The sequence below is a fragment of the Asterias amurensis genome, chromosome 8, assembly GCF_032118995.1.
Source record: "Asterias amurensis chromosome 8, ASM3211899v1".
Classification (NCBI taxonomy): Eukaryota; Metazoa; Echinodermata; class Asteroidea; order Forcipulatida; family Asteriidae; genus Asterias; species Asterias amurensis.
This window is the reverse complement of record NC_092655.1, coordinates 12,354,800-12,381,695: the sequence shown is the minus strand read 5'-3', so window position 1 is coordinate 12,381,695 and position 26,896 is coordinate 12,354,800. Positions and strand designations below refer to the sequence as shown.

General features: G+C 39.8%; 1 protein-coding gene across 2 annotated transcripts in view; it reads left to right on the top strand.

The window, feature by feature from the left end:
- Window positions 1-25,509, top strand: part of LOC139940562 (insulin-degrading enzyme-like) — a 33,620-nt gene extending 8,111 nt beyond the window's left edge. For both annotated transcript variants that reach the window (XM_071936867.1, XM_071936866.1), the window contains 19 exons: window positions 3,365-3,534; window positions 5,149-5,271; window positions 6,098-6,210; window positions 7,462-7,551; window positions 7,893-8,058; window positions 9,251-9,423; window positions 10,195-10,301; window positions 11,419-11,521; window positions 12,580-12,812; window positions 13,868-14,012; window positions 15,221-15,331; window positions 17,187-17,307; window positions 18,023-18,114; window positions 18,737-18,848; window positions 19,637-19,804; window positions 20,183-20,307; window positions 21,216-21,363; window positions 22,053-22,267; window positions 23,756-25,509. In XM_071936867.1, the coding sequence (XP_071792968.1) occupies window positions 3,365-3,534; window positions 5,149-5,271; window positions 6,098-6,210; window positions 7,462-7,551; window positions 7,893-8,058; window positions 9,251-9,423; window positions 10,195-10,301; window positions 11,419-11,521; window positions 12,580-12,812; window positions 13,868-14,012; window positions 15,221-15,331; window positions 17,187-17,307; window positions 18,023-18,114; window positions 18,737-18,848; window positions 19,637-19,804; window positions 20,183-20,307; window positions 21,216-21,363; window positions 22,053-22,267; window positions 23,756-23,851 (2,611 nt within the window). In that variant the 3' untranslated portion in view covers window positions 23,852-25,509. The remainder of the gene's footprint in view (window positions 1-3,364; window positions 3,535-5,148; window positions 5,272-6,097; window positions 6,211-7,461; window positions 7,552-7,892; window positions 8,059-9,250; window positions 9,424-10,194; window positions 10,302-11,418; window positions 11,522-12,579; window positions 12,813-13,867; window positions 14,013-15,220; window positions 15,332-17,186; window positions 17,308-18,022; window positions 18,115-18,736; window positions 18,849-19,636; window positions 19,805-20,182; window positions 20,308-21,215; window positions 21,364-22,052; window positions 22,268-23,755) is intronic.
- The last annotated feature ends 1,387 nt before the right edge of the window (window positions 25,510-26,896 follow it).

Below are 26,896 nucleotides of genomic sequence, written 5' to 3'. Positions count from 1 at the left end.
ATAACTCAGCGCGCCTATAAGATCCCATGAATTAAATAAGTTCAAATGAAAGAGCTTGCATCCCTAAAACAAATTTAAGTGCAAAGTGCGTGGGATCTCGTTGGCGCAGAGAGATAACAGAGGTCAAAGTTCAAATTTTACCAATATATTGCGTTTTCGCACCTCCGTCACTTCGCGCGCCAACAACAAAAAAATGTTTTTATGGCAACTGGGTATTGGAACAGTTTTCATCTAATGACAAATGAAAAAAGAATCTTGGGATCTCTGCAACTTGCATGTCAAAAGATTTTTTGAAAATTTTCTAAAGTATTGTCATTCCACACATTTTGGCCTAAATTGGCACAACATTCACTTTTTTCATCACTGTAAGTATCTGTGCCAAACAAGATCCCATCAATGTTTTCTTGTATTTGGTTAAGTTAAGGGTTCCTTAACAGATTTCAATTGAAAAATAATTGGGATCATGTTGGCCCACCAATATAACAAAGGTCAAAGGTCATATGAAACTACACTACTGCCTATTTCGGGCGATTTTGCGTCGTCTAGAAATCCACGCGCCAATATGATCCCATTAAGTTGTCTGTGTTTTATGATTATATAGATTCTCAGCAACACATAAAAAGCAAAAACCAAATGGGATTTGAGTGGCACTAACAAATATTACAGATCAAAAGTTCACAATACATGCCTATACACATTGTACTTATGCATTGCTGTGGCAACCGAAAGTGAGAAATATCCCCCAATTTCAAAATGTTGGCAAACCATGAAGGGGATAGGTCTCCAAAATGAATTTTGGTCAAGATATAGACTGGACTTGTTTTTACAAATGGTGTTAGTTTAATGTTGGTTGGTAACTGTTGCCAAGGTCAAAGGTTACAAAGAATATGGGTGTTTTTTATATTTCCGTCAAGAGCCAACTTCAGAGCCTTTTCAAGATTTTATTTAAAGAACAAGGGCTCTATCATTTCAGTTTGGGACAGCCACTTATAATATCTAGGCACATATAGTTGTCCCAAATTAATTATAGAGCCCATCCTTTTTTGATAAAATGTTGACAGGGCTTCGAAGTTGGTTCTTGACAGAAAATGTATTACAAAACACCAATATTTTCTGTGGAGAGCCAACTTCAAAGCCATGTCATCATTTTATCAAATGAACAAGGGCTCTATAATTAATTTGGGACAATCACATGTGCCTAGATATTATAAGTGGTTTTCCCCAACATAAAGGAAAGAGCCCTTGTTCATTAAATAAAATCTTGAAAAGGCTCTGAAGTTGGCTCTTGACAGAAAATATAAAAAACACCCATATTCTTTGTAACCTTTGACCTTGGCAACAGTTACCAACCAACATTAAACTAACACCATTTGTAAAAACAAGTCCAGTCTATCTCTTGACCAAAATTCGTTTTGGAGACCTATCCCCTTCATGGTTTGCCAACATTTTGAAATTGGGGGATATTTCTCACTTTAGTAGTGTAGTGTAGTTTCATATGACCTTTGACCTTTGTTATATTGGCGGGGCCAACATGATCCCAATTATTTTTCAATTGAAATCTGTTTAGGAACACTCAACTTAACCAAATACAAGAAAACATTGATGGGATCTTGTTGGCACAGATACTTACAGTGATGAAAAAAGTGAATGTTGTGCCAATTTAGGCCAAAATGTGTGGAATGACAATACTTTAGAAAATTTTCAAAAAATCTTTTGACATGCAAGTTGCAGAGATCCCAAGATTCTTTTTTCATTTGTCATTAGATGAAAACTGTTCCAATACCCAGTTGCCATAAAAACAATTTTTTGTTGTTGGCGCGCGAAGTGACGGAGGTGCGAAAACGCAATATATTGGTAAAATTTGAACTTTGACCTCTGTTATCTCTCTGCGCCAACGAGATCCCACTCACTTTGCACTTAAATTTGTTTTAGGGATGCAAGCTCTTTCATTTGAACTTGTTCAATTTATGGGATCTTATAGGCGCGCTGAGTTATGAGGCGTTGAAAATGGCACGAGGGCACTGTTCGTCAAAGGTTCAGGTGCGCGTAACATGATGCGCCAACGAGATCCCAAATTTTTTTTTATACTTTTGTTATAAGCCCAACTGGAGGTTTCAAAAAATGTTTTACTTTTTCTGGGATGACCTTGGCGCACGTTTTTGTGTTTACAGGGAATGTACTATTCGTTTCTTGAGGGCTTTTTGGCCCAAACTTTGATAACTGGTAACTCCAAAACCGAAAGCGTCAGCAAACTCAAATTTTGGATTTATTCGTTTGGTATGATGGTGTATCACTCTAATTTTTGGAAGAAGATCTGCGAACCCATGAATCACACCCCCCCCTAATTTGGTACATTCTTACAGGCAGGGACTCTTAAATGAAAGTCTATCAAAGAATATAAATGCTATACAGGATTTGAGGCATTGCATGGTGTGGTATCAATAACATGATTCGCGCGCATACCGCCGAGTGGCCGAGTGGATAAGAGCACCGAACTCAAGCTCTGATGCTTCTGTTCAGCAGAGTGTGAGTTCGAATCCCGGTCGTGACACTTGTGTCCCTGAGCAAGACACTTAACTATAATTGCTTCTCTCCACCCAGGGGTAAATGGGTACCTGTGAGGGCAGAGGTGGTTCTTGTGATTGGTTTAGCCGAGTAGCGCATGTATTTATCGCACAGGCTGTATACTCCCCAGGGAGCTGAGATGGTTTAAAGAATGATTTAAGGCCCAGTGACCAGGGGTAATATTGTCGGAAGCGCTTTGAGAAGCCCTCCGGCGTGAAAAGCGCTATATAAAAACGGTCTATTATTATTATTAAAACCTTTTTGCCCTGCGAAACATGACGTATACAGTGTTTTTCAATAGAGGGCGGTGTAAACATAGGTCACATCGTCTATATATATTTGGTTTGCGTTAACACAAGGTGTGTATCTACTTGCCAGGTAGAGTTTGTTCTTAGAGAACTGTCTTGCATTGAGACCAATTCAAGAACTGACTCCGCGGTAGTACAGTTAATAGCAATCCTATAAGCTAAAGTAGTAGTCCCAGCCTATTTTCTATACCATCTGCCCAGGTAATAGTTAATAAGCAGGACAGTTCTTTTGAGAACTGAGAAGTCTCCCGTACAATCTACACCCGTACACACCTGACACCCGTCTTCTCTGCGATAGTAGAATATAAATGCTATTATTTGTTTTTTACCCTCACAACCAATGTGTGTTAGCACTGTATACTCAATACTTTTTCCGATTTTTGTGAAAAAAATCCATATTACTTCACAACAATTTGTCTGTAGAGCTACTTTTTATCAGCTAATAGTGGGGCGAAAAAACATCATCTTTATTCTGCTCCATCTCCCTTTAGGTTTGCCCAGTTCTTTCTTGCGCCTCTATTCAACAAAGATTCTCAGGAGAGGGAAGTTAATGCAGTGGACTCTGAGAATGAGAAGAACCTGAAAGCAGATCTTTGGAGGTTGTACCAACTGGAGAAGTCCACAGTCGACCCGGAACATCCATTTTGTAAATTCAATACAGGTGAGGCAAAATCCAACACCTGAGGGTGTATGTATGTATCACTACATTTATGACAAACTATAATACACTGTATATAGGATTTGAGGCATTGCATGGTGAGGTATCAATATATATTTGGTTTGCGGTAACACCATGTGTGTATCTACTCGCCAGGTAGAGTTTGTTCTTAGAGAACTGTCTTGTTTAATTCTGCTACCGCGGAGTAGATTGTTAATAAGCAGGACAGTTCTTTGCAGAACTGAGAAGTCTCCCAAACACCCGAACAATCTACTCCGCGGTAGTAGAATTAAACAAGACAGTTCTCTAAGAACAAACTCTACCTGGCAAGTAGATACACACATGGTGTTACCCCAAAACCAAATATATATATAATACACTGGTTCTTAAAGCTCCAGCCGTCGATTTCACCAAACTCTTCCTAACTTAGGATTAATCTTAGGACTTAGGATGAGTTCAGTTCTGTATCCATAGACGTTAGTACGCATTGAACCCATCCTAAGTCAGGACGAATTACTCGTCCTAACTCGAGATAGGATTAATCCTAGCATTTCGTGAAACCGGCTGCCGGCCTTAATTGATTTGGGTGGCATGTCTGGCAAGTGTAGACTGTAGACCAGGGCCCAATTTCATACAGCTGCTTAAGGACAAAAAGTAGCTAAGCACAACACAAGTACACCAACACAAGTAAACCTATCTAAACTACCTAATGTACAATCTGTGACTGGTATCCAGCAAATTTTAGCACTATTTTCTGCTTAAGCAGCTCTATGATATGTGACCCACTACGTGAAAATGAGTCAGATGTCGCCCAATGCATTATTCAGTAATGGACAGTTTAATGTAGATCTATATTTGCATGGTTAACCTTTAGAACACTTACTTTTAGGCAATAAAGCTATGAATACAACAATTTTGTGATCATACTTGTGTCTTATTTGTATCCTGATGTATTGGCTAATTTCAAACGGAAGTAACTCAGCAATGCGATACACCCCAAAGCTTAGACATATACCAAATTACTGCTGTTGGTGTGTTCTTTTCAGACATGCATATAACTCAATCCTTGAAATTGTCAACATCTGACTCATTTTCACCTAGCGGGTCACATATGTGAATGAGTTGTGCTGTGGTTCTCTTGTGTGCCACAAGGGTTTTTCTCTGGGCCTTCCAGTTTTCTTCCCAGTGGAGGGTGCAGCTCGACCACGCTGAGATGGGTCCTTCTCAATTTAGCTTCTCAGCTGCAAGTAAAAAATGACTAACACCCGTTTTAGACAGACCCTCCAGAGTTGCGCCGAACCAAATTGTGAATTAAGTACATGAAAAGTTTGGCGTCTGAAACAGTTAGGAGCGCTAGAAGTCCAAAGATCGACTGTTGCAGTTGTTCGGAACGACTCTGGAGTGCCTTGGTTTTAGACGTCGCACTTGTCATGAGCCAAATTTTTATTTGGGTTGACCTAGAGTCGCTCCTGATCTATTTGGTTCGGCGTGACTCTGGTGCGCCTGTTTGAAAATAGTGTAACCTCCCAAATTGTTGTTATTTTTTGTTATCTATCATGCCTGCACCTTGTCTAGCTTCATATTGAAACCTGCTTTGCTCATTTTGTGTCGTTGCAGGAAACAAAGAAACACTTCTGACTATTCCAGCAGAGAAGGACATTGATGTGAGAAAAGAGCTTCTGAAGTTCCATGATACCTACTACTCATCCAACATCATGGGGCTTGCTGTGCTTGGGAGAGGTACGTATGTATAAAGGTTTCTGAGTAAAACAATTTCATTCGCATATTTTTTGTTTCAGGAGAGTCACCTAAATCCGTTGTACGTGCTAAAATATTTTTTTGTGAAATAATTTTTACTAATTTCTCAAGAAACACAACATACAAATGTTCACAGATTTACATTAAGTTACACGGTTTAAAGATGATAATGGTAGAAAGCTTCCCTTGAAACTTTACTTGCTGAGGTGCTGAAAGTTTGAGAATGAGTAAAGCATTCTACACAGATTATTTCAGCATGTCAACGGATTTAAGTGACTCTTCTGAAAACATTGCTCTGTGATTTTCACTTTGTTTCTCAATAATTTGACGACTAATGAAGCTGAATCTTCTATAGGTAAATTGTATTACGTACACGTACATCTTCCTTCACAGTGAGTAGGGATTCATGTCATGGCCCAAAACTTGATCTACAAAAAGTATCAAAACTCTTTAAAGGCACTGGACACTTTTTTTAATTACTCAAAATAATTGTTAGCATAAAAACTTACTTGGTAACGAGCTATGGAGAGCTGTTATAAAACATTGTTAGAAACGGCTCCCTCTGAAGTAGCGTCGTTTTTGAGAAAGAGGGATTTCTGACTCGACTTAAGCTGAAGCTATTTATTATGCAACTGAAAGCACACAAAAGTTTTTTTCGTTCATTATTCTCTTGCAACATCAATGACTAATTGAGCAATTTTTTTTTCAGGTTTGTTGTTTTATGCATACGTGTATGTTGGGATACACCAGTGCCTCCTTGAGCAATTGAGGAAATGAAAGTTCTAATTTGTCTCTTTCCTTTTGGTAGAGTCCCTGGATGACTTGGCTGAGATGGTCATTCCTCTGTTTTCTGAAGTGGAAAATAAGAAGGTGACTCCTCCAGAGTGGCCCCATCATCCATTCACTGAAGATCAAATGAAGGTACAGTTAAAACTAAGAAAGTGTTTTAATTGGCGGTTACGGCTACGGCTAGATTTCTGCGTCACCATGCGTTGAGTATAGCACGTCCTTAGCAACACCCTTAGCAACAGCCGTAGCCATAGATGCCAATTCGATACAGCCTTATTTACATACCTAGGGTTTAAAGGGGAGGTACACGTTTGGTAATGGACCCTTCCCATGAAATATGCTAATAACATTCACGCATGCATACAGACCCTGTTGGTTGGCAAACGCCATATGGTTGTGTACTAAGCAGATGCGCAATCGCGTCTGCGTCACGCACCATTAGCCGTTTACAAAACAGCGCGATACTCCCTCATTTTGCCAACCAAAACGTTAGTGCGCACGCGCTATGTGCAATTTACATATTTCATGGGAAGGGTCTATTGTCAAATCCCAGTCTTCTCACTTGGTGTATCTCAACTTATGCATAAAATAAAAAACCTGTGAAAATTTGAGCTCTTGTGGTCATCGAAATTGCGAGATAATGATGAAAGGAAGAAACACCTTGTCAGACGAAGTTGTGTGCGTTCAGATGCTTCATTTCAAGACCTCAAGTTCTAAATCTGAGGTCTTGAAATCAAATTCGTCGAAAACTACTATTTCTCGAAAACTGCTTCACTTCAGAGGGAGCCGTTTCTCACAATGTTTTATACTACCAACCTCTCCCTATTACTCGTTACCAAGGAAGGTTTTATGCTAATAAATATTTTGAGTAATTACCAATAGTGTCCACTGCCTTTAAAGGAACATTAAAAAACACCCTTGTTGGACGAATTTGTGTGTTTTCAGATAGGAATAAAAGACTTCTAGCTAGAAGTCTTTTATTATTTTAGTGAGAAATTGCCTCTTTCTCAAAATCTATGCTACTTCAGAGGGAGCCGTTTTTCACAATGTATTATACTATCAACAGCTCTACAATGCTCGTTACCAAGTCAGTTTTTAAGTTAATATTTGTTTTGGGTAATTACCCAATGTGTACTTTCCCTTTAATGATGAGGGATGAGGAATATTGGGTTACTATATACATCGATGTGTGTTTGAACTGTATACTCGGTACTTTCCCGAGCTCTGTGAAACGTAATCACGGGCATACATGTATTACTCAGTTGGTATTGATAACCGTTTGCAGAACTTAGTGTAGTTGGGAGACTTTTTTCATAATGTTACATAATAATACCGCAGAAGCAAAAAGGTTCTTATTAGCAAGTATCATTCTGATCGTTCCAGGTGAAATGTAACGTAGTCCCAGTGAAAGATATCCGACAGCTCAACGTGACTTTCCCAATACCAGATCTCAGGGAACACTACCGATCCAAGGTAAGGTGGTCTAACATCCAGGTTCAAGAGTCGATCTTGAGATTTTCATTTATGTTAAAAATTATTGTTGCTATGAGATATTGCCCAAGTCACAAGGCCAGGACGGCCACTTCAAGATGAGGGCTACATTTTAGGCTGCCTTGTGTAACAGGACTCTAAGAAACCAGCCGTCGATTTCACGAAACGATAGGATTGATCCTATCTCGAGTACTCGTCCTAACTTAGGATCAATCTTAAGGTCTGAATGCTACAGTGCAGGGTTGGGACTCGTCCTAAGACCTAAGATTAATCTTAAGTTAAAAAGAGTTTGAGATTTGTTTGATTTCATTTAATCCCAACAGCCAGCCCACTACCTAGGTCATCTCGTAGGTCACGAGGGAGAGGGTAGTCTCCTCTCAGAGCTGAAGTCCAAAGGTTGGGTTAACACGCTGTGCGGCGGGGCCAAGGATGGAGCGAAAGGTTTCATGTTCTTCATTATAAATGTTGACCTCAGCGAAGAAGGAATCGGTAAGTAAAGTTATTGCTGACCTAGGTAGGGACAAGCCAAAAACAAAGGCGACTGCCCACATGCCCCCTGGTTATTGCCTTGGTGCCCTTGAAATAAGTCATTGGAATTTTACATTTCCTTGGTGCCCTTTACCAAGGAAAACATGCCTTGGTGACCTTGCCCTTTCAAAAATGAAGGGCCTGAAGGGATTGATTTATACCAACCCTTGTTTTGTCTTTCTCTGTGTGTGAAAATTCAGAACAATTTTGAGCTATGCATGATATGAAAACGGATTCAAATATGTCCGTTGTTTTTGGATTGTGATGCCGAGTGGTTAAGAAGCAACAGTCTCAAGTTTATCGTGACAAGACCAGCATGGAATGTAGGCATGCTTGTAAAGTAGACCAGGATGGAATTGAATGAGTGCTGGTCTTGTCTAGACCTGCATAGAACAGACTGAATGTAAATGTAATTAATGTTTTTTTCACTAACAAAACCAGCATGGAATGGGGTACAAATGTACATGCTGGTCGGTCTAGGTAGTGACTTTGTCACTAACTAGACCAGCATGGAATGAGGTGTATTCTGGTCTACTTAGTGACTTTGTATTTACTAGACAAAGAGGTGCACTCACACTAGTCTAGTTTTTAGTGGCTTTGTCGCGAACTAGATCAGCATGAAATGAGGTGTATTCTGGTGAAGTCACTAGTTACTGGTCTAGTTAGTCACTAAACTAGACCAGCCTAGAATGGAGCTGCACGCTTGTCTAACTAATAGCTTTGTCACTAACTAGACCAGCATGGAATGAGGTGTATTCTGGTGAAGTCACTAGTTACTGGTCTAGTTAGTCACTAACTAGACCAGCCTAGAATGGAGCTGCACGCTTGTCTAACTAATAGTTTTGTCACTAACTAGACCAGCATGGAATGAGGTGTATTCTGGTGAAGTCACTAATTACTGGTCTAGTTAGTCACTAACTAGACCAGCCTAGAATGGGGCTGCACGCTTGTCTAACTAATAGCTTTGTCACTAACTAGACCAGCATGGAATGAGGTGCATGTTGGTATAGTTAGTGACTACATGTGTATCAGTGAAGATGCTTCCCTCCCGTAGTTGGCGTGATAGATTGCCCACGGGTAAAAAATTGTAATATTTAAACAAACCTTAAAGTGTGTTCTTTTTTCATTTACATCCTTTCCTTCTCTTCCTCAGACCACGTGGAGGAAATCGTCAGACATATGTTTCAGTATCTCAACCTCCTTCGCAAAGAAGGGCCCCAGGAGTGGGTGCACGAGGAATGCAGGGATCTAGACGCCCTCAAGTTCCTGTTTAAGGATAAGGAGAGGGCTGCTGGTTATGTAACGCGGGTAGCCAGCATGCTTCATGTGAGTCAAACAGATAGTTTATAATGAATTATATGCCAAGCATCATTTCATTAGAAAGTTTGGAGTATCGTTCCCAAATTTTCCTGGCTTAAACAAAGAACTTTGTAATTAAGTCAGGAATAATGACAATTTTGCCAGCTTGGCCAGCTGGGTACTTTGTCTACTTCTTTTTTGTTTGTAAAATATAATATATAATATAAGTATTTTTTGTAAACAAAAACTGAATTTCAATTTTTAGTTATACCTTTTGACCCACCCAGCTTACAATTTAAAACTGTTAAACCATGGGTATGTTCAGACAGCATACTACAGAATCGGTTTTACTTGACGAGATGTTAAAAAAAAAAATTTTTCTTGCGGTCCTACAGCACTGATTCAATTGGATACAGAACGCAATTCATAGCTATTAGTAACAGCGCGTAATCTACTTCTAAGCGCGCGTGCGCGCGTACACACATCCCACGCGCAACAGACTCTTCACAAAGTTTTTGAAAAAAGTTTTTCAAACCTCGAATTTTCAACTGTCATAGTGTATGTAATTGTATTTTGTTAACGTTTTTTTAACAAAAGGGCATTTATGAATGGAAATAAAAGAGTAGTTAGTCGTTCTTAAAAGTCCGTTTAAAACCTTACAATTCGACCCTGCCGGCTTTAAACGGCCGTGTAAGAACTCGTCGCCACCCTTTTATTCCCTTATCAGTACTCTGTCTGAACACCCTCTTTGACTGTTCTGAATGACCATTAACTCTCTGTGTGTTAATTTTCTTGCAGGGAGAATACCCCATTGAGCAGGTCCTGAGTGCACCTTTCATGATGCCTGACTTTAGACCAGACCTGATTGACATGATACTGAGTAAACTAACCACAGACACTATCAGGTAGGTAGTGAGGAGGCTGGACAAATCAACACTTTAGAACTTGTTCAATAAACACACTATGAGCAAGTTTGAGAGGAAGTGTCGTGGCCGAGCGGTCAAGAGCACCAAATTCAAACTCTGGTGTTTCTGATCAGCAGAGTGTGGGTTCGAATCCCCAGCCGTGACACTTGTGTCCCTAAGCAAGACACTTAACCATTGCTTCGTCCTTGGGACGGGACGAAATGCCGTTGGTCCGATGTGTTGTGTAACACATGTAAAAGAACCCAGTGCACTTATCGAAAAGAGAAGGGGTTCGCCCCGGTGTTTCTGGCTGTTGCTGCTGGATGCGTCGTAGCACCTTGTAAACCATTCCATGGTGTGCTAAGGATTAGGTCTCGTAACTCAAAAAACTTCATCCCACTCACCTTGCAGTAAAAATATTTGGCGCTTTGTATCCTTTGGAAAAGGCGTGTTATAAATACGCTTATTTTTGTTATTATTATTATTTAGTTCACTACTGACCAGCATTGTACATGCGCAGTGACGCACTCACTCGAACGACTCGTTTGAAAGCCTGGTCAACCATCGGTATCACGGTATTCAACACTCCATTGCCTTCCACGCTTTCGCTATAGTGTCACTAGTTCCCCTCTGTGCTTTACACATGTTAGCATGGAACAGGCTTTTGGGACCAGTGAAGAAACCATGGTTATGAGGCTGGTTCAAAATGGTCGACCACAGTAGTCAACCAATGGTCTACCTGCCTGGGTTCAAGTCAAAATAGTCAAGCTTTAGTTAAAGAAACCTTGGTCCTGAGTGGTTCCAAATGGTCGGCCACAGTAGTCAACCAATGGTCTACCTGCCTGGGTGCGATTCAAATTGGTCAACTTAGTTCACCATAGTGCACACTCGATTTTGCTGTATGTTTTAAATTTGAGATTAAACTGTTTTTCTTAATCCCTACTGTATTGTTTTAGCCTTTTCAAGTTTTCTTGTTTTTTTCTTTTGCAATTTTTTAATACATGATGCATTTTCTTGTTTATTAAACACAAATCAGCCCATGGGCTGCATTACCTGATTTTTTAATAAACCAATAAAAAATAGTAATAATAAAAAAAAGGTGAAATTTAATTTTCAGGGTCGCCATAATATCCAAGAGTTTTGAGGGAAACACAGATTCGGTTGAGAAGTGGTACGGCACGGAGTATAAAATAGAACATCTTCCGGCAAATCTCCTAGAGGTGATAAATCAACTTTCTTTATAACTTTAGGAGTGATGTTTGAAGCTTTGCCAGTGTAAATGATAAGAATAAGCTATAAATAATAGTTAATTTGGGAACAACCATGTATTAAATGGTTTTGAGAGAGTGTTGGTTTAGAAAAGAGATGGTTTGGTCTTGATGTTTTGAACAGTATACTCGTCTTCAGGAGAAGAAAAAAGAAAATGACACCAGCAAATTATTAATAATAATAGTAATAATATCAAAGTTTAAATAGAGCACGTATCTACCGACAAGGTACTCAAGACACTGAGTATATATACAAACTTACAAAATTAAACAGTTTTACATTGGATTTATGTGACTCTTCTGAAAACATTGCCCTGTCATTTTTACTTCTTATCTAAAAAATGTGACGACTAATAAAGTTGTATATTATAAGTTAAATTATATTAAATAGATCTTCATTATCACATTGAGTAGGGATTGATTTCATGGCCAAAAACGTGATCTACAAAGGAAACAAAACCCTTTAAAGGCAGTGGACACTATTGGTAATTGTCAAAGACTAGCCTTCACTGTTGGTGTATTTCAACATATGCATCAAATAACAAACCTGTGAAATTTTGAGCTCAATCGGTTGTCGCAGTTGCGACAGATAATAATAATAATAATAATGAAAATTTATAAGGCGCCGGTATCCGCCATGACTGACGCTCATGGCGCACTAACAAAAAGAAAAGAACAACAAATTAATCACAAAAACGTGAGGAAAACAGATAATAATGATTGAAAAATCACGAAGTTGTGTGCTTTCAGCATTTTCAGATGTTTGATTACAAGACCTCAAATTCTAAATCTGAGGTCTCAAAATCAAATTCGTGGAAAATTACTTCTTTCTCGAAATCTACGTTACTTCAAAATGTTTTATACTATCAACCTCTCCCCATTACTCGTTACCAAGAAAGTTTTTATGCTTATAATTATTTAGAGTAATTACCAATAGTGTACGCTGCCTTTAACGCACAAACGGCTTAATCGGTAAAGAAAGGGTTTAAACAAGTTTTTCTACTCAACAGAGCTGGAAGGAAGCTGGTCTGCACGATAGCTTCAAACTTCCGCAGAGGAATGAGTTTATTGCAACCAAGTTTGATATTCTACCGAGGGCTGAGGACTGCGTGGACTCCCCTAAAGGAACCACAGGGTCACTACTACCCACACTGATTAAAGATACTCCCTTCACTATGCTATGGTTTAAACAGGACGACACATTCTTACTGCCAAAAGTCTGTTTCTTGGCAGAATTTGCAAGGTAAGTTTTTTTGCAGAGTTTTGGAAAAAAACAAAAGTAACTGCATTTATAGGCAGGCATAATTTTTTGTCCTACTTAAAGGAACACGTTGCCTTGGATCAGTCGAGTTGGTCTTTGAAAAGCGTTTGTTATAATATGCATATGGGTAGAAAGATGCTGTAAAAGTAGAATACAATGATCCACATAAACATGCCTCGAAATTGCACGGTTTTCCTTTTACCTCGTCGACTTACACGGTCGGCCATTTATGGGAGTCAAATTTTTGACTCCCATAAATGGCCGACCGTGTTAGTTCGCACAGTAAAAGGAAAACCACGCAATTTTGAGGCAAACTTGTGTGGATCATTGTATTCTACTTTTAAATTATCTTTCCAACCATGTGCATTTTATATCAAACGGTTACAAACACTTTTTTAGGCCAACTCGTCCGATCCAAGGCAACGTGTTCCTTTAAAGGGATATGTTGCTTTGGATCTGGCGGGTTGGTGTATGAAAAGTGTTAGTAACTCCTTGTTATAAAATGTATAGACCAATCTGACGAATTAAATTGGTAGCGCCCTCTATTGAAATTTTTTACAATTGCTGTGTCTTTTTGTGCACAAACTATGCACTGAAGACACCGCAGCAAATGGCGCGCGGTGCTCAACCTTGCGTGCCCAGTGTACGCCCGAATTTGTCTATAGTTAGAAAGATGTTTTCAAAAATACAATATAATGAGCCACACAAACGTGCCTTGAAATTGCACGGTTTTCTTCATCTGCCGTGACCTGACACTGAACAAGGTGGTGTGGCACCTTCTCTTTTCGATAAGTGCACTGGGTGCTTTTTATGTGCCTTTCATAACACAAAGGACCAACAGCTTTAAGTCCCATCCGAAGGACGAAGCAATGGTTAAGTGTCTTGCTCTAGGACACATGTGTCAGCACTGGGACTCGAACCCCCACTCTACTGATCACAAACACCAGAGTTTGATATGGGTGCTCATAATTGCTCGGCCACAACGCTAATATTTGGACAGATTTTGTTTCAATGGTCATGATGTATTATTTCCCCAGCCCATTAGCTTACATGGACCCTCTTCATTGCAACCTGACATGTCTGTTTGCTGTTCTGCTCCGAGACTCTCTCAATGAATATGCATACGCTGCAGAGCTTGCTAACATCAACTACGCGATTGAGAGCACAGTCTATGGAATCAATGTGAGTATGATGTAGTTCATGCTTTTATTTCAGGCCATTTTCAAAACCCTTATTTGGGCTTAGGCTCCCTGGGCCAAATTTCATAAAGCTGTTATGCAGAACATTTTGTTCAGCAAGTTTCTTGGCTAAGCAAGAAAAGATCAGGGGCGGATTGGAATAAAACGGTCTTAGTCTGCAGTCTAAGATTAGTCAGTTAAAGCCGGCTATCTGCCTTAGACGGTCTTAGCTTAGTCAGTCATTAAGCCTGTTGCATTAAGCCGGTCTTAGATAAGTCGGCGAAAAGTAATGCAATACAAACAAATGTCCCATAATACTTAGCACTCTGGAGGCACAGGCAGTACGGCATTGTTCTTATTGCTTTGGTTTGAATCATCGGATATCCAATCTGTGAGTTGTATCATCTTTTAACTCTTGGGAACATTATACATTTACGATACAATGTATCATCATCATAATGTCTCTCATGGGTGTAATCTATTTCTAACAATCTCATCATAGAGCTCTTTGTATCAAATTATCTACAACTAACAAATGCAGCGACATCTTTAAAAACCAAAACAAAGACCGATTAAAGCCAGCTCAGAGCAGGCTTCAGATTTAAGACTGGCTATAATTATAGACCGCGCTATTGCAATCGGTCTATAATTAAAGACTGTCTAAGCACCTCTCAAGTTAGCCGGCTATAGCGCATAGACCGGTTTAAGACCGCTTGGTGCAATCCGCCCCAGGGTACCAGTTGCAGCAATGGTATCTGTATGGTATTCTGGCTGGTAAGCTTTTTTGCTAGGTAAAAGTTTACTGTGCTAAGCAAGTTTTTGTGCTTACTGTCTTTATGAAGTTTGGCCCTGTAAGGGAGTTAGACAAATTTACGAGTTACTTAATTTCCTAACGGGGCTTCAAGTGGGCAGAGAGGGCCCAACCCAAAGACACGTTCCACAAAAGGCATAAAAGTTCTTTTCACACTGTCGTGCTGAAATTCACACCTTTTTCAGTGACTAGCCAGCATGGTCAGTTAGCTTGTAATTTCACTATTTTTTTTGTTTTAAATGATTGCTTCACAAAACTGAATTTGATCTGAAAACCCCTCTTTAAAGCACTGTTTTGCCTTCTTGTTTGAATCCTGTTTGCGTTAGCTGTAGTTGACTTGTTTGTTTCTACCACCTTACTTCTTAAATCCTACTTGTATTTAACTTTCCTTTCTTCTTCAGATTCAACTTGGCGGCTACAACCACAAACAAACGTTACTACTCAAGAAGATTCTAGAGAAAATGACTAACTTTACCATCGATGAAAACAGATTTGACGTCATTAAGGAAACGGTGGGTACAATTTCATCTTTGAAATCATTTCCTTTTTTTGTGAGAGAGCATTGCTAATAATATAGGATTTGAGGCATTGCATGGTGAGGTATCAATATATATTTGTTTTACGGTAACACCATGTGTGTACTTGCCAGGTAGAGTTTGTTCTTAGAGAACTGTCTTGCTTTGTTCTACTGCCGCGAAGTAGACTGTTCTCTTGAGATCAACCCAAGAACTGACTCCGCGGTAGTACAGTTAATTACAATCCTATAAGCTAAAGTAGTAGTCCCAGCCTATTTCTTTACCATCCGCCCAGGTAATAGTTAATAAGCAGGACAGTTCTTTTCAGAACTGAGAAGTCTCCCGAACACCCGAACAATCTACTCCGCGGTAGCAGAATTAAGCAAGACAGTTCTCTAAGAACAAACTCTACCTGGCAAGTAGATACACACACTGTGCTACTGCAAACCAAATATATATTGCTATTAATGTTTTGATGATGAGTAACACAGTCAACCGAAATCAAACTAAAGGTCTTTGGTCTATGAAAGAGACTGTAATAAGTTCATCTAATTAACCAAGTTTTAATAACAACAAAATGATAGCACGCAGTAATGAAAGTGCTTGTATGGTGTCATGGTCGAGTGGTTTAGAGCATCAAATTCAAGTTCTGGTTGGTTACGATATCGGAGTGTGGGTTCGGGTCCCGGTCGTGACACTTAAAACCATCTCAGCTCCCTGGGGAGTGTACAACCTGTGCTGCCAAGTAATGTAGTGCACTAAGTTAAATCAATCATAGCAAACAAATAAGCCCTCACAGGTACCCATTTACTCCTTGGGCGATGAGAAGCACTCGTAGCTTAGTGTTAGGCCTGGGCGAATAATTTGAATATCCGGTTAATGGCGAATAGGTTTTCCTATCTGTAACCGCGAATGCCTTTTTTTCCTTAACCGGATATCTGCAATGGGCGCGTTCGAATACCTATTTATAAATCGGATAGTCCTGTAATTACAACCAAGTAACCGGTTATTCTTTAATATCGAAATATCCGCGGACGTCGGGCGACAACTGATAGGAATGTTTTGTTTGAATCCTTATGAAACTTCTATTAAGACAGCATTAACTATGCTCACCTCCTTGAAGAGTTTGAACAATGACATTTCTGACGTAATTTGTTCAAAGATTACAAAAGTTTTCCTTCAATCACGATCAAAAGAGTCAATCACGATCAAAAGAAAAAGCAAATTGCCATCTTTAAATTAGATCCGGTTATTTTTATTAATGAACCGAGTGACACTGTCTAAAACTAATAACAATCCGCCCAAAAGATCTCATTCACAAACGAACAGCGCCCTCTAGCGGCAATTTTTTTTTAAAAATATTTGTTTTATTATATTTTTTGTAGAAAGCGCTAGCGGCGAAAAAAACTATTCGAATATCTGGTTAATTTCGGGTAGTTTGCCAGCGGTAACCGAATACCAAAATTTCACTATTCGCCCAGCACTACTTAGTGTCTTGTCAAGGATATGTCATGATTGGGATTCAAACACACACCTTGATGACTTACCCAACAAGCCCAATTTCATGGATCTGCTTACTACGGATGTTTGCGCTTACAGCCCTAAGATTTATTGTTAGCGCAGATTTCTGTGGTAAGCAGTACCATAACATTTTGCCCAAAACTCGAGTCCAATGCACTTAACTTTCAGCCACTGCACACCATACATGCATGCATGATGTTTGGCCTATGCCAATGCAAAGCGTCTATAAAGCAGTAAAGTACAAAGTACTGAGCGGAGGACATGAACTACGCAGCATTTTTGCCAGATTTAGTAAAACACAGAGATTGTGTTTTCTGTTCTATTAATGCAGTATTCCAGGATGCTGCAGAATTTCCGAGCAGAGCAGCCCCATCAACATGCTGCGTACTACACAACGGTACTCATGTCTGAACAAGCGTGGACCAAGGAGGAAATGTTTGAATGTATGGACGGTAAGCATCTTCACCCGTTCCATAAAGTGACAAAACAGACTTGTCACATGCTAATAATTCTAAAGCTCTATTCCTTCATGTAGGATTGTTCTCGTGGCTCGGCACATTGTTGTGGTTCAGCCATAGAGTTATATATAAGAACTAGAGGGTGCACTGGCCTAAATACGCGCCCCGGCATGCGTGCATGTGGCGATTTTCTAAGTTGACAAAACAGGCATCTCACATCGTGTGTTTGTGCAGCCATTTTGTAAGTTGACAAAACCGCATTGCGTAGAGCGTTCAATAAACACAAACTCCAACATGTACTTCATATTCAACGCGCGTGCAGAATGGCGCGCGTGTCTCCTTGCGGTCCCGTCGCAGTTTGTGCAAGCAGCATCACCAGTGCCCTCTAGTTCTTATATATAACTCTATGGGTTCAGCAGAACCTTCTGTCAACCCACTGGATTGCGAGCGTGAGTCTACAGGAATGTTTCTTTGTGCCTTAAATTAACATGAACATTCCTTTTGGATCAGTGGCTCACTCACTGATGTACAGTACTATCCTGAGTTCTGTGAAACCCCCCTCCCCCCCCCACCAAAGAAAAAAAAACATGCAACTTTTGCCATTCCCTGTTTACTCAGGAAGGTACACACTGCTAACACACTTTAGTGTATATAGGTAAAACCAAATAATATTCATGCAGAACTCTCGATTTTACTTTTACACCAACAGAAGTAACCATAGACCGTATGAAGGCATTTATTCCTCAGTTCCTATCCAGGCTCCATATTGAGGCGCTGGTCCATGGCAACATGACACAACAAGTGAGTAGCACAAATCTCTTATTATCACCGTCGGAAAGACACTGCCCAAAGTTGTCAAAGTTGTTCTACCCAAATTTATTTAGGGGAGAAAAAGTTAATGACCTGATGTTTCGCCCCGTAGCAGAGTCTCTTTCCAAGGATGACTAACAACACACATGAACCGGGCCCAATTGCATGGCTCTGCTTACCGCCAGAATTTCGCACTTACAATTGCTATTCTCTGCTTATGCGCTAGCGCCAAATTTCTGTTAGCGTAGAATGCCTATTAACGTGGAGAATGCACGCGAACAAGCTAAACTTCCCTGCTAAGTTTTTTAGTTTGGTACGGCATTATTTAAACCACAATAGATTTTGTAAAACATGAACAGTCTATTTCAGATTAATTGTGCAAGGGTCCCAGACAATTGAGTTAAATTCCATCAGTGGTCGACAATTGATTTGAAGAGGCTGGTTTAACCACAAGCATCGTCTGATGCTGCCCAAAGTTGACTCAGTTGTTTCACCCAAATTAATTTAACATTTACCCATTCTGTTGCCCCAGGGGTTAATACTAGACAATGAAAAAGCTTACTATGAAGAAGAAACACTGATTCATAACTTGTTGTTTTTCCTGTTGATGTAGCAAGCCTTGGAGGCAATGGAGATGGTTGAGACTGTCTTGAAGACCAAAGGGAACACCAAGCCACTCTTACCGAGCCAGCTCATCAGACACAGAGAAATACAGCTTCCTGATGGTAAGAGTCCATTAAATCACATTTGATTGTCCTTTAATGTTAGACATTGCTGAGAGGTTAAGATCACTGGACTCAAGGCGTAGCGTTTCTGATCAACATAGAGTGGGTATTAATTTTGATTTATTATCCGTTCACCAATTTTTGTTAGCACTGTATACTAAAAAAAGTATCAACATAGTGTGGGTTCGAGAGTCGTGACACTTGTTCCCTTAACAAGACACTTAAAGCTTCTTCCTTCAAATTGGACGTGAAGCTGTTGGTCCTGTGCGTTGTGTCATACACTTAAAAGATCCCAGTATCAGTAAGAGAAGGGGTTCGCCCCGGTGTTCCTGGCAGTGGCTGCTAAATGCACCATAGCACCTTGAAAACTCTTACAGGGTGCTACATAATTTTGTCTCAGAATTCATAACTTCAGAAACCTGAGTTTTTTTGTTGGTAGTACCGAGTTGTATAGCGCACGTAGCACTATACAACTCTTGGTGTTACTATTATTATGAATGTACACTGATATTGTTTATTTTTATTCAAAGCCATCATGCTGCTATGGACTGTACCAAACAACCCCTTTGTTGCTATGAAAGTGGCCATATTGTAGGGCAGGCTGTATGCGCCTCTAAATGCGTACATCAATGAAGCACGCAGCGTTCCTAATTTGATCTTTTGGCACACGCACGTACACGCTCACGCTCACAGATGCCATGTTGTACATGTAGGGCAGGTATTTGAGTGGTAATGGCATATTCGATACTGTCTTTAAGTAACTGTGAGACTATTCCGTATTCTTACAGGTTGTTTTTACAACTACCAGCGTCACAATGACGTCCATTCCTCATCAGGGATTGAGGTGTATTATCAAACCGATGTCCAGTCAACAAGAAGCAACACCCTACTAGAGTTATTCTGTCAGATCATCAGTGAACCGTGCTTCGATACACTCAGAACCAAAGAACAGCTAGGTAAGAAACGATGAACAGTAACAACAGAGGGCGATATCTTAGATTATAGCACACCTCTAGCTTGTTCTGTATTCTGGTTGGATGAAACACAGTCTTGTGGGGTGAACTCATATAGTGATCGGGCACGCATGTTTTGCAGGAATAGTGCCCGCTGGGCACTAGTCTGTTAAAATAGTGCCTGGTTACAGCGCCTCTCTTGATGTGAACTGTGAATAGCAAAAAAAACCTTCCTTTCTTTTCCAAGTTTCTTTTCTTATTCGGCCTTTGGCCTCAAGAAAAAGGTCCATCTTCAAATAGTGTCCAGTGCCTGTAACAGCTTTATGAATTTGGGCCCAGTTTGTTGAGTTGTTATGTGAAGATCTTTGTTGTCGTCAACAGGGTACATAGTATTCAGCGGCGTCCGTCGTTCAAATGGTGTTCAAGGTCTGAGATTCATCATCCAATCAGAGAAGAGACCTCAATATCTGGATAGTAGGATAGAAGCTTTCTTACTCAGCATGCAGGTATGGCTCAAAGCAACACTCCACAGCCCCAAACCCTAACCCACCCCTATCCCACCCTTATCCCACCCCCACTCTACCCCACCCCTACCCCACCCCTACCCCACCCCTACCCCACCATTCTAGACCACTGGGCCATGACAACCCAATTTGTTACTAAGGGAATCAATGTGCGGTGAAGAGGTTTTCAACTAGTGGTTCAGACCCAACGAGAACAGGGCTCAATTTCACAAAGAGTTAAGACTATTATAAGTTATTATTATTATTATCTTTAGTTAGGACGAGTTACTCTTCCTAACTTATGACTAGCTATACATTTTTGATATCTCGTAGGACTAGTCCTAAGTTAGGACTAGTCCTAACTTTTTGTGAAATCCACCCCTGGTTCTTGATAATTTTACCGAGAGGAAGTCGAGGTAAACTATCAAGAACCAGGCCTCGGCGGGTTTAAACCACTAGTTGAAACAAGTTTAAGACACTTTGATTCCCATTCATAAATACCTTTTCGGTCCAAAAAACATCAACACTTTTGGTCAAAAAATAAAATAAATGCACAAATTATTTCTTTCAACACAACACCCCTTCAGCTATGAAATGGTAAGGCCCTCCACCGCCCTTTGGTAAACAACTCCTTATAAGGGAATGCTGTGGGCGTCGCTCGTATCGCGCGATGTGGCACAACTGTCCCGGCCGTTCGTCTCGACTATTAGGAATGAAGAAACTGTCTTATAAGCACAGGTGCAAGGTGCGTGTCACGCCCATGTTTCAACACTTTTAACTGGTCATAAACAAAGGGTTATACACACCCACGTGACGCGCTCTCCACCAATAGGAGTAGAGAACTTGTCTGGGGTATTTATGAATATCCATTTAAAGTAAAGTATAACAAAAGAGAAATTGTTTGACCACAGACACACATTGAGGAGCTTTCGGATGAGGCGTTTCAGAAGCACATAAACGCCTTGGCTGTAAGACGACTTGAGAAGCCCAAGAAACTGACAAGTGAAGCATCAAGGTACTGGGCTGAGATCACTGCAAGACAGTACAACTTTGACAGAGGTATGTGCATTACGTTACATTGAACCAAAGGGTTTTGTTTTAGACACCCAACATTCTCGGTAGAGGTATCAAAAACTAAGTTACTCAGAAGGTTTGGAATTTAAGCCTCACTCTGATTCAAGATGTGTGTGATATATTTTACATGTAGAAGACTCAGCTTCAGTAGTCATCAAGTTTTTGCGGCAAAAAAAAAGTGAAAATCACAGAGCAATGTTTTCAGGAGTCTAGTAAATCCGTTGTACATGCTAAACAAAATTGTTTTTGTGAAAACTGTTTTACTCGTTTCTCAAAAACTACAGCACATCAGCAAGTATTTTTTAAGGGAATTTGTCTACCTTCATTACCGTTAAATCGTGTTAGTTTAATTTAAATCTGTGGACGTTTGTGTTTTGTGTCGTACAAACAGTACCCAACCCCTTTACACTAGAAGGAAAACAACTTGGACACCTGTCGTCAAACCAGCCCCTTCCCTCTAAACCACACCCCCTCCCTCTAAACCACACCCCCTTCGTTTCCTTATGCAGTAATTTGGTTCATCTTCCTATACTGTGCAGAAACCTCCTCTGGAGTATACTCGAAGTTTTCCACTATCATTACCTTTAAACTGTGTAAGTTTAATCTAAATATGTGGACGTTTGTGTTTTGTCTCCAAACCCTTTTTACATTTATTTTTGTGAACCCTTCATCAGCCAACATTGAGGTAGCGTACCTACAGACCCTGACCAAGCCTGACATACTAACCTTCTTCAAGGACCTCCTGGCGATAGACGCTCCTCGCAGACACAAGATGTCTATCCACGTCATGCCTCCTGTCCAACTCTCTGAACAGGGACCTGGAGGGGACCATCCCGACCAGGCAACTACCAATAGCATGGACCTGCTACCAGCACCACCAATGCCACAGGTAGGGATTGTGTCTTTTTGGTGGCAAAGCATAGAGCTATATATATTGAGTAGAGCGCTAACTTGCTCTGCGTTTTGAAGCCACCCTAGGCGTAGACATGTTTGATGTGTTGCATGAATTCGGAACGATTTTAATTTTAAGAGAACACACATTGCAGCGATTTTTTTAACATTCGTCGTGTGCGCTTACGTACGCAACTGCTCAATCGTGTACGTCCGCGCTACGAAAACCATAACTTCGACTTGATTGACGTACTACAACAAATATCCACACCTTTTAAACATGACGCACATGACGCTCGCAGTTTGTGACGCTGATCAGCACATTTGCTGCTTTTTTTGCTTCGATGACACACACAAAAGAACAAACGCACTATCATGCAAATAGCCGTACAATTGCCGTACAAAATTTAAAACTTTTGTAGTGGTTTGAACATAAACATGGATGCGCCCACACGGCTTCAAAACCTTAGTGCGTGTATAACGGGATGTTAGCGCTCTAGTCAATATATATAGCTCTATGTGGCAAAGAGAAGTTGGGGTACCAACCAAGGAACCAGTTTCATCCAAAATAGACCTTTCAAGTTTTTGCCACCCAGGTTGGAAAACTATGGAAAGCCATCAATGCAAAGCAACAACAGATAGCCAGATAGTTATAATGTTACACAAATATTCAGAAATATACATGTATGTTGACTTTGTTGGAAACATACATTGTAGCAACCAATCATGGTATGTATTTTTTTTTTATTGAAAGTTTGCAAAAATGATCAATTTGAAGACAACAGCAGCCAGCATTAGAGTCCGGCTTCTCTAGAAGACGATCAGAGCATACTGATCAAAATGTCAAGTTGAAACCTAGGGTTCTTTGCAGAAGCAACCCAACTCGTTTCGTAATTCCACAATGAAAAGTTTCAAATCCTACTTAAGAAGCCTGAGGCAAGCAGACCACAATCTTAATTTGTTCACATTCTTCAAACGTTACTCTTAAAGACAATGGACACTATTGGTAAATGTCAAAGACCAGTCTTCTCACTTGGTGTATCTCAACATATTCATAAAATAACAAACCTGTGAAAATTTGAGCTCAATTGGTCGTTGAAGTTGCGAGATAATAATGAAAGAAATCACTCCTTGTCTCACAAGTCGTGTGCGTTTATATGGTTGATTTCAAGACCTCAAATTCTAAACCTGAGGTCTTGAAATCAAATTTGTGGAAAATTACTTCTTTCTCGAAAACTACGTCACTTCAGAGGGAGCCGTTTCTCACAATATTTTATTCTATCAACCTCTCCTCATAACTTGTTATCAAGAAAGGTTTTATGACAAATAATTATTTTGAGTAATTACCCATAGTGTCCACTGCCTTTATTAAAGAAGCAAGCAGACTACAATCTTAATTTTACTTTCTTGAAACCTTACTCTTAAACTTTACTCTCATCATGGATGTATTTGTTATTTTGTGGAAATGATTTTCTTTTTCTTTCAGCCAACCATCGTGCAAGATGTGACCGGCTTCAAGGCGGGCCTTCCATTATTCCCCCTACCCAAACCTTTCAATGGCGGTGCAAAGTCTAAACTGTAGAGAGATGACGTTCAATCTGGATAAAAATGCCTCACCCGATTTATGGTAACAAATAATTATTCAAATATCTGATAGTTATCATACAAGTTTACATGGTTTGAGGGTGAATAGTCGATATTAGCTCCCTGAGGTATTGGGACAAACTAGTTCCCGAGGCGGGAAGATAGCGACTGGCGCGTGATGTTGAATGGACCATTAAGAACTCTGCTCTTGGTCATGAATATGCATGAGGTATAGTAATATCCTATAGTCAAGGAAGTTTTAAACTTTCATTTATGACACATAAAACAGAAAAAGGAAGAAAAAAACCGTCACCTGATTATACTCCCGTCATGCAAAATTTCAAATCCAATTTCACATTTGGGTATAGGATACATACCAGCCAAGCACACACTAGTTTATGTTACAAAGATTTCTTGCATTGAGCATGGCATTTGCAAACGCCTTTAAACCATTTGACTCTGAATGTGCTTTTGATGTACGCAAAATAAATTCCATGTTAGAATTCCTGTGACATGCATTATGGATTTTTGCGTCACATCACATTAGATGACCGGAACAAAAGTGTCCGTACTTATAGATGCAGGGTGATGTATCTTTAGCCAATGTGCATGCAGTAATGTGTTTTTCCTCCATACAAATGATAATCATCAAACTCAAAATGAAGACAGTCTGGTACCTCACGTCTTTTGTAGGAGAATCAACGTTTGCAGCAGCTTTTATAGATATACATGTAGGACACTAGACTAAGATGGCTTGTGCTTGAGGGTTGTCAACGTCTTGTGACTCTATGCTGAAAATTGAATCGAAAGAAATTTAAGTCAAGAGAAAGTTGCTCATCTTTTTAAAGATCTGCTTGATTACAGGAATCAAATTATTCGGTTAGTTGGTTAAAGGCCTTTCTCCCGCCTGAAGTACTTGTGATTAACAATATTTGTCTATGACAGCAGTACATAGTTTTAGCAGATTTAGAAAATTGACCAAGTTGTTTATGGAGTCTTATTTTTCTAAAGAAAATAATATAATTACTATACTGTGTAAAGTTCAGTGTTTAGGACGTCTTATTTAAACTGACCTTCAAAGGCACTGGACACGTTTAGCAATTGTCAAAGACCAGTATTCTCATTTGTTGTATCCTAAAATATGCATAAAATAACAAATCTGTGAAGACTTGGCCAAATTAGGTCATAGAAGGTTTTTGATACCTGGGGTAGACTAAAATATTTTTGTGAGAAGTCACACCCCTTTCTCAAAAACTATGTTATTTGAGAGGCAGTCCTTTCTCACAATGTTTAATACTATCAACAGCTTGTTGCTTGTTACCAGCTAAGTTTATATATATATTGAGTTATTGCCAAATGTGTCCAGTGCCGGACAAGTAGAAAAAGTTTTGTAGAAAAAGAGGATATTAACCCTTTAGAGACTCTGTCTGTCGCAGGTGGTTTGAACCAAAATGAAAAAAGTGGCTGGAAGTGACTTTAATACAAAAATGCATTCAAGGCATGAAGTGGCTTGTACCAAAATGGCAAGGTTGGCCACAAGTGGCTGGCACCAAAATGCTAAGTGAGGCCACAAGTGGCTGGTACCAAAATGCTAAGTGAGGCCACAAGTGGCTGGTACCAAAATGCAATCGCGGCCACAAGTGACTGGTACCAAAATGGCAAGATTAGCCACAAGTGGCTGGTACCAAATTGCCATAGCAACCACAAATGGCTGTTACCAAAATGCCAAGCGCATCAAAATGCCAATAGTGGCCACACGTGGCTTGTACCAAAATGGTAATAGCAAGAGCAGCTACAAGCGGCTGGTACCAAAATGGCAAGATTGGCTACAGGTGGCTGGTAAAAAAAAAAGGCTTGTACTAAAATGGCCATAGTAGTCGCAAGTGGCTTGTATCAAAACGCCAATAGCAGACACAAACAGTCATAAGATCTGACCTACTTTCACCGAACCAAAGTGGTCAAAGTTAATGTCATTTCCCAAGTTCTGTGAAATGTTTGGTCACATTATTGTTAAAGGCAGTGGACACTATTGGTAATTGTCAAAGACTAGCCTTCACAGTTGGTGTATCTCAACATATGCATAAAATAACAAACCTGTGAAAATTGGAGCTCAATCGGTCATCGAAGTTGCGAGATAATGTAAAAGGAAAAAACACCCTTGTCACACGAAGTTGTGTGCGTTTAGATGGTTGATTTCAAGACCTCAAGTTCTAAATCTGAGGTCTCAAAATCAAATTACTTCTTTCTCGGAAACTATGGCACTTCAGAGGAAGCTGTTTCTCACAATGTTTTATACCATCAACCTCTCCCCATTACTTGTCACCAAGAAAGGTTTCATGCTAATAATTATTTTGAGTAATTACCAATAGTGTCCACTGCCTTTAATGAAATGAGTGGTCTCTAAAGCGCTAAATAAGGGCCAGAAGATCAATTTTTCAAAATTAATTTTACGTTCTGCGTCCCCATATTTTACCTTATCTTATTTTTGATCATTCTTTTTTTAAAGTATTCATGAAAACTGACTATAGAGTTTGTAATTATAAAATCATCTTAATTTGTATTAAAAATTATGCAATTGTCTCCTCCAGCTTTGTAAATTGATCACTATTCTGTGCAATTTAGCGACTGAAAAATTGATTATTACCTGTTTTTTGTGTGCAACAAATTGTATTATAAATGAATATTGAATATGAATATAAATCATTCATGAGTGACATTGGTAGACATAGAAATATAATAGATGGAAGAGTGTTTCTTCGGGTGTGTATTTTTGTCTGGGTGCTCCGTTATGAAAAATTAACATTTTAAAATTATGTTGGAGGGTATGATGAACTTCCTTGGTGACAGTGTACTGGTTGTCAGGAGCCCAAGAGTGTGGGTGTGGACACGTTTTTCTCAGAGCCGCATATTTGTGGACATGTTGTTTTTCTCAGAGCCGCATATTTGGGAGTTACGAATACTTGTGATTAGAAGCCACTTTGTTCCCCTAAAACCGCATGGTCGAACAAGTGGTGCCAGACTAGTCCTGCCTGTTGTGTTGTGT